This window comes from Mauremys reevesii, linkage group 1, assembly GCF_016161935.1.
Source record: "Mauremys reevesii isolate NIE-2019 linkage group 1, ASM1616193v1, whole genome shotgun sequence".
NCBI lineage: Eukaryota > Metazoa > Chordata > Testudines > Geoemydidae > Mauremys > Mauremys reevesii.
Genome location: NC_052623.1, coordinates 1,630,969 through 1,642,162, shown reverse-complemented (window position 1 = coordinate 1,642,162; position 11,194 = coordinate 1,630,969). Strand labels below are relative to the sequence as shown.

Here is an 11,194-nt window from a genome sequence, read left to right as displayed (position 1 = left end):
CTACTGTAGATGCTGCTTAACATCCTCCTTGACTGCTAATGGACTAGAAAGTATTCCACCACCTCATCTGATATAAGTTCTCTACTTTCTTTACTGTAGAATTGTGGTTTGTTAGCTAGCTAATAAGCTCTTCTTAAAGAACTCCCAAGTTTTCTTCCCATTTTTCTTAATAATTTTTTCCTCTCAATCAGTTTTCTGGATCATTTGTCATCTTTGAGGAATTAGCCCTTTTGAAGCACTAAATGTCCATAGATATTACTGGCTGGGAACGGTTCTCTGTTTGTCCATTGGAATGTAATCAGTTCCATTCTGTTATTTTGTTCTCCTCTATCATATGCCCCCTTCTTTGTGGCTTCTCTAAACTAAACAGTCCCAGACTTTTCACTCTGTCGGCATATGGCAGCCTCCCCCTTTCTTAGTGCCTGTCTCAGAAATCTCCTTTCCATCTGCTATATCCTTTATAGAGACTGGGTGATCAAAAGTGAGCTCGTTTCCGGAGCACATTGTTCTCCATCCCATTCCTTAGGTATCTGAACATTTTCTTTGTTTTGGCCACTACTGTGAATGAGCAGGTGTTTCCGTGGAACAGCTGTCGATGACTGCCGGGTCTTTTCCCTCAGGTGGTTCTACTTGGAATGTTTCCCCCAGCACATGGATTGACAAAGCTCTTTTTTTTTTAACACTTACAGATTTTGGGCCACCGGGTGCCTCAGGAATAGCATGGACTTTCTAGCCTGGCTTTCATTGCATTAAGAAATAATGAGGGATAACCATTAACCACACATGGGTTTCCTGCTGGTACATATTAAGGTTTCTTAGACCACAACATATAGAAATTATTCATGCGAGGAGGACCATCAAATATGGTATTGGCATTAGTAGGGTCAGTTGTTCATAATTCATTTATCTGAAAATGAAAATGTGGGTGAAGAGCAACCAGTCTTCTTCACCCATGAGAAAAGTATCCAGTAGTGCATGTAGTGGCTCATATTAACATTGTCTCTCCATCCAGGCTTTTCTACTGCAACCATCACCCTGGGCCCTGGGAACGCCTCGGAGTTGAACACCTTCTCTCCTACACCATGTCAGATTCCAACAAAACCGACTTCACAAACCCCACCACCTTCATCCTGCTGGGCATTCCTGGCCTGGAACCAGTCCATGTCTTGATCTCCATCCCCTTCTGCACCATGTACACCATAGCCATCTTGGGGAACTTCACCATCCTGTTCATTGTGAAGAGGGAGCCGAGCCTCCATAGGCCCATGTACTATTTCCTCTCCATGCTGGCCATCACCGACCTGCTCCTGTCCACATCCACCCTACCCAAAACACTGAGCATCTTCTGGTTCAATTCCAGGGAGATCGATTTCAGTGCCTGCCTCACCCAGATGTTCTTCATTCACTCCTTCTTTGTGATGGAGTCTGGGATACTCGTGGCCATGGCTTTGGATCGCTACGTGGCCATCTGCCATCCCTTGAGATATTCCACCATCCTGACAAACACCCTGGTGGCCAAGATTGGCCTGGCTGTGGTGCTGCGTGGCATCATGGTCATACTGCCCTATCCCTTCCTGGCGAGGCGGTGGTCATATTGTAGAACCAACATCATCCCCCACACGTACTGTGAGCACATGGCTGTGGTGAAGCTGGCCTGCACCTACACCCACGTCAGTACTTACTACGGCCTCTTTGTGCTATTCTGTGGGGGGGGGTCTGGATGTGATTTTTATCACTGTGTCCTATACCCAGATCCTCAGGGCCATCTTCATCCTCCCCACAAAGGACGCCCGGCTCAAGGCTTTGGGGACCTGCAGCTCCCACTTCTGTGCCATCTTAGCACAGTTCTCTTCCCAGTTCTCTTCTCCTCCCTCACATATCAGTTTGGCCACAATGTGCCCCTGCATTTCCATGTTCTCATTGCCAATGTGTACCTCCGTGTGCCCCCCATGCTGCACCCCATTATCTACGGGGTGAGGACCAAACAGATCCGGGACAGGCTGCTCCGGCTATTTACTCAGAAAGGGACTTAAAGTTTTTTCCTGGTGCTCTGGCTCTCAGACCGAGCTCCGTGCAGAGCTGGCTGGTGACATGGTGCTGGGCCTCCTTCCTGAATCACTCACTGGGCAGCCAGAGAGCCATTAGACCCTTTCCTGACCTTACTGTGCTGTGTCAATGTGAGAAACTGGGGAATCGGTCAGTGTAGAACTCAATGGTTTGCCACCCTTCTAGTTACTGATACCTCTGAGAATATAAGAACATAAGAACGGCCATTCTGGGCCGGACCAACGATCCTTTTAGTCCAGTGTCCTGTCTGCCAACAGTGGCCAGTACCAAGTGCCCCAGAGGGAATGAACAGAACAGGGAATCAAGTGATCCATCCCCTGGCACTCATTTCCAGCTGCTGGCAATCACACACCATCCCTTCCCATCTTGGCCATTGATGGACCTTCACAACATCCTCAGGTAAGGAGTTCCACAGGCTGGCTGTGTGTTGTGCGAAGAAATACTTCCTTTTGTTTGTTTTAAACTGTTGCCTATTAATGTCATTTGGTGACCCCTAGTTCTTGTGTTATGAGAAGGAGTAAATGCCACTTCCTTATTTACTTTCTCCACACCAGCCATGATTTTATAGACCTCTGTCATATCCTCTCTTAGTCGTTTCCTTTCCAAGCTGAAAAGTACCAGTCTTATTAATCTGTCCTCATACTGAAGCCTTTCCATACCCCTAATCATTTTTATTGTCCTTTTTTCAACCTTTTCTAATTGAAATACACCTCTACCTTGACATAACGCTGTCCCCAGGAGCCAAAAAATCTTACCGCGTTATAGGTGAAACCACGTTATATCAAACATGCTTTGATCCACCGGAGTGCGCAGCCCCGCCGCCGCGGAGCACTGCTTTACCATGTTATATCTGAATTTGTGTTATATTGGGTCATGTTATATCGGAGTAGAGGTGTATATGTTTTTTGTGATGGGGCAACCACATCTGCACACAGTATTCAAGATGTGGGCATGCCATGAATTAATGATCTGGAGGATGGCGGGGACTGCACCTTCAGCAAGTTTGCAGATGACACTAAACTGGGAGGAGTGGTAGATACGCTGGAGGGTAGGGACAGGATAGAGAGGGACCTTGACAAATTAGAGGATTGGGCCAAAAGAAACCTGATGAGGTTCAACAAGGACAAATGCAGAGTCCTGCACTTAGGACAGAAGAATCCCATTCACTCTTACAGACTAGGGATCGAATGGCTGGGCAGCAGTTCTGCAGAAAAGGATCTAGGGGTTACAGTGGATGAGAAGCTGGATATGAGTCGACAGTGTGCCCTTGTTGCCAAGAAGGCTAATAGCATTTAAGGCTATATAAGTAGGAGCATTGCCAGCAGATTGAGGGACGTGATCATTCCCCTCTATTCAACATTGGTGAGGCCTCATCTGGAGTACTGTGTCCAGTTTTGGGCCCCACACTACAAGAAGGATGTGGAGAAATTGGAAAAAGTCCAGCGGAGGGCAACGAAAATGATTAGGGGGCTGGAGCACATGATTTATGAGGAGAGGCTGAGAGAAGTGGGATTGTCTAGTCTGCAGAAGAGAAGAATGAGGGGGGATTTGATAGCTGCTTTCAACTACTTGAAAGGGGGTTCCAAAGAGAATGGATCTAGACTGTTCTCAGTAGTACCAGATAACACAACAAGGAGCAATGGTCTCGAGTTGCAGTGGGGGAGGTTTAGGCTGGATATTAGGAAACACTATTTCACTAGGAGGGTGGTGAAGCACTGGAATGGGTTCCCTAGGGAGGTAGTGGAATCTCCTTCCTTAGAGGTTTTTAAGGTCCGGCTTGACAAAGCCCTGGCTGGGATGATTTAGTTGGGTTTGGTCCTGCTTTGAGCAGGGGGTTGGACTAGATACCTCCTGAGGTCCCTTCCAACCCTGAGATTCTATGATTCTATATAGAGGCAATGTGATATTTTCTGTCTTATCATCTATCCCTTTCCTAGTGAGTCCCAACATTCTGTTCAGTTTTTTGACGCCGCTGCACACTGAGTGGATGTTTTCAGAGAACTAGCCACCATGACCACCAGGTCCCTGCCCCTTACCCTGCTTCTCTCCCCAAGGCCACGACCCTGGTACACATCTTCCCTCAAGGCCACAGCCAGTTCTGCACCTATTCCCCCGAGGCACAGCCCCTGCTCCAGCTCTTGCCTCTGTGCCCCACTCCCCTCTCCGCCTCTTGCCCCAAGTCCCAGCCACTGCTGCTCCCCTCCCCGTCACTCACTGGATCACCTCCCCCTCCATCTGCTCCGGGGCTGTGACGGGAGCTGCTGCAGCCTGACAAGGAGCCTGCAGTGAGGGCAGCGAGGATGCAGCGCTGGGGCTGACAGGCCAGTCGGGATCGGAGAGGGAAGCCGGGAAGTCGTATAAAAGCAGCTGAGAGTTAGGAGCAGGGTTGTGCTGCAGGCGGGTGAGATTGTGCCTCATACAGCTTGTGGGCCCTGGAGCTCAGCTACAGAGTCCTGAGGGCAGAGACCCTTGTGTGGTTTATTTCTTTAGCTTTCAGCTCCGCTTTGTTCCTCCTGGCGGGAGGCCTGTAGCTGGCAGAGCTCTGCAGTGGGGATGGGCTGGGAGCCCTTTGCCGAGTCAGGCCTTGGGGCAGGGCAAGGGATCAGCTTTGGCGCTAGGAGGACAACAGCTGAGAGGGGTGGAAGGATCAGCCCCAGTGTTAGCTGGGAAGGCAGGATGCTGGGCAGAGGCCGGGGTCGCTGTGGTAGCTGATAGGGAGGGAGATCAGTGGCACAGCTGCCATTAGCCGGCTATTTCCACACATACACGGCACCTTATCGGGAGCTACAGGGCCCCCGTTGCCCAGGGGCTGAAGCTGAACAGTGAAGCTGAGTCTGATGTACGCTCTGCGTGACACTTTTGATCACTAGATATAGAAGCTCTGTAGTTAGGCTGCTAGGCAGCGTTATCCCCATGTCATGGGGATGGACTGAGTCATGCAGAGGTAAAGTGATTTCCCCAAGGCCACACAAATCATTGGAAGTTCCTTGCTCCCTTGGTTAGATGCTCCCATTAGTATAAGTCCAGAGTCCAGAGGTTTGAGCAGGAAAGAGGCAAAATGGAGGAGTTTCCAGGGCCTTTCATATCTTCTGCCAGGTGGAGGGAATCCCATTGTTCGTCCTGTGGAAAAGTACAGTAACAAGATGTACTTGGTTGGAGTCACATGGACAAGTCACATGTCCATGCATTTCACCGAGTCATTGCAGGAAATCATGATCTACACCCCAGACAGCACTTCTATTGTCATTTAAATGTTTCTCGATGAGCCGCTTAATTTGAATTGTCCGTTCAAGATGTGCTGGCAAACTACCTTGTGGGTGTTACCCCAGGAGCAAACATTTAAAATACAGGTATAGAGCCAGTACTTATAGCCTCAAATACAAAAACCATACATGCAGCTAGCCTAACTATATTATCTATGCGGTCATCATCGGCTGCCCCTGCAGTGTCAAAGCAACATCCCAGGAAGCTCCTCAGGAAGGTGGGAGATTAGAATTGTCAGTTTTATTGTCCTTCTGAAATGGCTCATTCAGGCTGATTGCTTAATCATGTTTAGTAAATCGTAACCTTTCCAACGATACCTCACATGACCCAGGTTCCCTGCAATATATCTTAGTTATCCCATATCCGTATCATCACAATATTTCTATGAAGAATATGGGGTGTAGTGTCACACTGGGTGCTCGTTCATGGGAAGTGTGGCACTCGAAAGGCACAGGATCGACACCTCACTCTCAATGCAGAGGGGGATGAGACCCCTGACAAGATAATGAGGGGAGCCGTGGCTGCTGAGACTTCCACCACACCCCAATAGCGTCCAGCAGCTGGCGCTGGTGGTGGACGCCATGGTAGCAGAGGGGAGTGGTATCACCCCCCTCTCAGAGTCCCTCAAACCCCCTTGTCACATTTCAACTCCATCTTCAAGGAGATCGAGGCCCTGGGTCTGACCCGATCACCCAGGGGGAGAACGACCCCTTGCCCGAGGGCCTCGATCTGGGCTGCAGTTTGGAACGCCTCCCCCTCCTCCTCTCTCCCCCTCACCCCTGCTCACTGCCTGCTGGCTGTCGGGGCCTGTCATGGACTGTTTCGAGGCCGTCAGGGGCTCTCCAGCACTGCTGCTGACGAGGATCCTCCCCAGACCTCACTATGACACGGACCATGTTTCCCATCTTGAACACCCGGGACTTTAGGGTGGGTCTCCACAGGTGCCAGGTGCTCCCCCTCCCTCGGGAGGGAGGATACTCTGTGATTTTCCTGCAGGAGACCTACATGGATCCAGCCACTGAGGCTAGTTGGTGGCTAGAGTGGGGGGATGGGGTGTACTTTAGACACCTCAGTGCTCATTCAGCTGGGGGAGCCACCCTGTTCTCCCCCAACCTATGGCCTGAGGTGCTGGGAGTCGCTGAGGTTATGCCAGGTCGCCTGTTGCTCCTCCGGGCCGGTGTGGTGGGGCTGACATCTACACCCCCAACTCAGGCCCGCAGTGGGTGCATTTCTATCAGCAAGCGTCTGCCTTCCTCAGCATCTTGGATCCTCGTGAGTGCCAGGTCCTGGGCAGGACTTTCAATACCACCCTTGAGGCCCGGAATTGCTCGGGACTCGAGAGCAGCGAGACTACATCCTCAGGGAGATCATCAACCACCATTCCCTGCTGGACGTCTGGCACAATCACCACCCGGATGATGATTGCACATTCAGGTATGTCCGGGTGGAGGTCAATCAGTAGAGCCACTCGCGGTTGGACTATATTTATCTATCATGCTTCCATCTGGCATGGACCCACTTCTCCAGCATCTGTCTGACCCTGTTCTCAGACCACCATTTGGTGGCCGTGATGGCCTCTCTCACTTCTCAGAGGCTGGGGCCTGGCTATTTGGCACTTCAATAATAGCTCACTGGCAGACGTGGGCTTCATGGGAGATGTGGTGGTAGAGCGGTTGGAGTGGGAGGTTGTGGAGCTGGAGAGGCGTGTGGCCATCAGCCCCAGGGATCCACCCCTCTGTGAAGCATGCCAGGAGAAGCAAGGGGAGGGCCCGGGGCACATTTGTCTGATCCCTCTTCCGTCTCTTTCAGGAGACGGATCGTGGCTCTCTGGAGAAAAAGAGGGGCTAAGAAGCTCACAGAAGCTCACAGAAGCCTTCCATCTCAGGCCCCTAATAAATCTCCAGGCATGGACGGGCTGACCGTGGAGTTCTACTGCATTTTCTTGGACGTCCTCGGCCCAGACCTTGTCACCGTCTGGGCTCAGTCCTTTGGGAGTAGGTTCATTCCTCTATTATGCAGGCTTGCTACCGAAGAAGGGGGGACATCTGTCACCTTCAGAACTGGTGTCCTGTCTCGCTCTTCAGCACGGACTACAAAATAATACCGAAGGCCATCTCGCTGCGGCTGGGGTCCGTGCTGCAGACCTGGTCCATCCCGACCCAGCTTACACTGTTCCAGGCTGCACCATCTTTGATCACTTGTATTTGGTCCGGGACCTCCTGGAGCTTGGGTGTGGGGATGTTCGAACCTTTGCCCTCCTGTCCCTGGACCAGGAGAAGACGTTTGACAGGATGGACTGCAGGTATCTCCTGTGCACTCTGTGGGCATTAGTCTTCGGGACCCAGGTTGTGGGTTTTCTCCAGGTGCTGTACGCCTCTGTGGAGTGTTTGGTCAGGCTAAATTGGACAGTAACCAAACCGGTTGGCTTCGGGTACAGGGTGCATCAGGGGTGTCTCTTTCTTGAGTGGTAACGTCTAATTTGGACCCCATGATTTCACATGTATAGTTGGGATTGCTTTCCAATGTGCATTAATTTATCCTCACCATCCTGGAGCATACTTTGGGAAGTGGTCAGAGCCCTCCAGGGTGTCTAGGGACCATCTCCTGCAATTCATGGCTTCTCCTCCAGCTTGAGTCTGTCTCTCTGCTGCAGCCACAGCCCTGCAACCAAAAAGCCCCCTCTGCCGCCCTTGTGCCTCTCTCCTGCCCCAGCTTCTTCTGGTTAGATGTGTTTAAACATAGACTAGATGGGTTTTTAAAGGGCTGGACCAACACTTTCTCTCTTTCTTCCCTCTTCTGGGAGGTTCCATTCCTGTCATGCCCACCAGTCCACAGAGAAGCTGGAGGAGCGCCACGAGAAAACTTTACGTCCCTTTATGAGTAAAGAGCCGGAGCAGCCTGTCCTGGATCTGTTTGGTCCTCACCTCGTAGATGATGGGGTTTAGCACAGGGGGCACAAGCAGGTACTTGTTGGCCATGAGAACGTGGAAATACAGGAGCACATTGTGGCCAAACCAGTGTGTGAGGAAGGAGAAAAGAGATGGGACATAAGAGGCTAAAATGGCACAGAGGTGGGAGCTGCAGGTCCCAAAAGTCTTGAGCCGGGCATCCTTTGTGGGAAAGCTGAAGATGGCCCTGAGGATCTGCATATAGGACACGGCGATAAAAACCACATCCAAAGCAATCACCAAGAATGTCACAAAGAGGCCGTAGTAACTACTGATGTGGATGTCGGCACAGGCCAGCTTCACCACTGCTATATGCTCACAGTACTTGTCACTGCCTCGCCAGGACGGGATAGGGCAGTATGAGCATGATGCCACGCAGCACCACGGCCAGGCCAATCTTGGCCACCAGGGAGCTTGTCAGGGAAATCGAATGCCTCAGGGGATCACAGATGGCCACATAGCGATCCAAAGTCATGGCCACAAAGATCCCAGACTCTATCACTGAGAAGCTGAGAATAAAGTACATCTGGGTGAGGCAGGCACTGAAATCGATCTCCCTGGAATTGAACCAGAAGATGCTCAGCATTTTGGGCAGGATGGACGTAGACAGGACCAGGTCGGTGACGGCCAGCATGCAGAGGAAAGAGTATCTGGGCCCATGGAGGCTCGGCTCCCTCTTCACAATGAACAGGATGGTGAAGTTCCCCAAGTTGGCTATGATGTACATGGCGCAGAAGGGGATGGAGATCCAGACATGGGCCGCCTCCAGGCCAGGAAGGCCCAGCAGGATGAAGGTGGAGGGGTTGGTGAAGTCGTTTGTGTTGGAATCTGAAATGTAATATGGGAGATGGTAAGAACATAAGAACATAAGAACATAAGAAAGGCCGTACCGGGTCAGACCAAAGGTCCATCTAGCCCAGTATCTGTCTACCGACAGTGGCCAATGCCAGGTGCTCTAGAGGGAGTGAACCTAACAGGCAATGATCAAGTGATCTCTCTCCTGCCATCCATCTCCATCCTCTGACGAACAGAGGCTAGGGACACCATTCTTACCCATCCTGGCTAATAGCCATTTATGGACTTAGCCACCATGAATTTATCCAGTCCCCTTTTAAACGTTGTTATAGTCCTAGCCTTCACAACCTCCTCAGGTAAGGAGTTCCGCAAGTTGACTGTGGGCTGCATGAAGAAGAACTTCCTTTTATTTGTTTTAAACCTGCTGCCTATTAATTTCATTTGGTGACCCCTAGTTCTTGTATTATGGGAATAAGTAAATAACTTTTCCTTAGCCACATTCTCAACATCACTCATGATTTTCTATACCTCTATACTATCCCCCCTTAGTCTCCTCTTTTCCAAGCTGAAGAGTCCTAGCCTCTTTAATCTTTCCTCCTATGGGACCCTCTCCAAACCCCTAATCATTTTAGTTGCCCTTTTCTGAACCTTTTCTAGTGCTAGAATATCTATTTGAGGTGAGGAGACCACATCGGTACACATATTCGAGATGTGGGCGTACCATGGATTTATATAAGGGCAATAATATATTCTCAGTCTTATTCTCTATCCCCTTTTTAATGATTCCTAACATCCTGTTTGCTTTCTTGACTGCCTCTGCACACTGCATGGACATCTTCAGAGAACTATCCACGATGACACCAAGATCTTTTTCCCGACTCGTTGTAGCTAAATTAGCCCCCATCATATTGTATGTATAGTTGGGGTTATTTTTGCCAATGTGCATTACTTTACATTTATCCACATTAAATTTCATTTGCCATTTTGTTGCCCAATCACTTAGTTTTGTGAGATCTTTTTGAAGTTCTTCACAATCTGCTTTGGTCTTAACTATCTTCAGTAGTTTAGTATCATCTGCAAACTTTGCCACCTCACTGTTTACCCCTTTATCCAGATCATTTATGAATAAATTGAATAGGATAGGTTCCTTGGGGAACGCCACTAGTTACCCCACTCCATTCTGAGAATTTACCATTATTTCCTACCCTTTGTTCCCTGTCTTTTAACCAATTCTCAATCCATGAATGGACCTTCCCTTTTATCCCATGACAGCTTAATTTACATAAGAGCCTTTGGTGCGGGACCTTGTCAAAGGCTTTCTGGAAATCTAAGTAAGATTTCCAGAAAGCCACACTATGGCTTTCTGGAAATCTTACTTAGATTTCCAGAAAGCCATCTTACTTAGATTTCCAGAAAGCCAAAGCAAAGGCTTTCTGGAAATCTAAGTAAGATTTCCAGAAAGCCACACTATGTCCACCGGATCCCCCTTGTCCACATGTTTGTTGACCCCTTCAAAGAACTCTAATAGATTAGTAAGACATGATTTCCCTTTACAGAAACCATGTTGACTATTTGTTTTTCTATGTGTCTGATAATTTTATTCTTAACTATTGTTTTGACTAATTTGCCCGCTACCGATGTTAGACTTACCGGTCTGTAATTGCTGGAATCACCCCTAAAGCCCTTTTTAAATATTGGCGTTACATTAGCTAACTTTCAGTCATTGGGTACCGAAGCCAATTTAAAGGACAGGTTACAAACCTTAGTTAATAGTTCCGCAACTTCACATTTGAGTTCTTTCAGAACTCTTGGGTGAATGCCATCTGGTCCCGGTGAAGTGTTGAATTTATCAATTAATTCCAAAACCTCCTCTAGTGACACTTCAGTCTGTGACAGTTCCTCAGATTTGTAACCTACAAAAGCCAGCTCAGGTTTGGGAATCTCCCTAACATCCTCAGCCGTGAAGACTGAAGCAAAGAATCCATTTAGTTTCTCCGCAATTACTTTCTCATCTTTAAGCGCTCCTTTTGTATTTCGATCATCAAGGGGCCCCACTGGTTGTTTAGCAGGCTTCCTGCTTCTGATGTACTTCAAAAACATTTTGTTATTACCTTTGGAGT

The 11,194-nt window shown here is 49.2% G+C and overlaps 1 protein-coding gene and 1 pseudogene across 1 annotated transcript; one reads left to right on the top strand and one right to left on the bottom strand.

The window, feature by feature from the left end:
• The first annotated feature begins 1,082 nt into the window (after positions 1 to 1,082).
• On the top strand, positions 1,083 to 8,057 carry LOC120372488 (annotated as a pseudogene).
• Positions 8,058 to 8,607: 550 nt separating this feature from the next.
• On the bottom strand, positions 8,608 to 9,069 carry LOC120372419 (olfactory receptor 52M1-like; the record flags this gene model as incomplete). The annotated part of the gene is made up of 1 exon (XM_039489566.1): positions 8,608 to 9,069. A coding segment is annotated over one exon (462 nt), but the record flags the coding sequence as incomplete, so codon positions are not given.
• Positions 9,070 to 11,194: the final 2,125 nt, after the last annotated feature.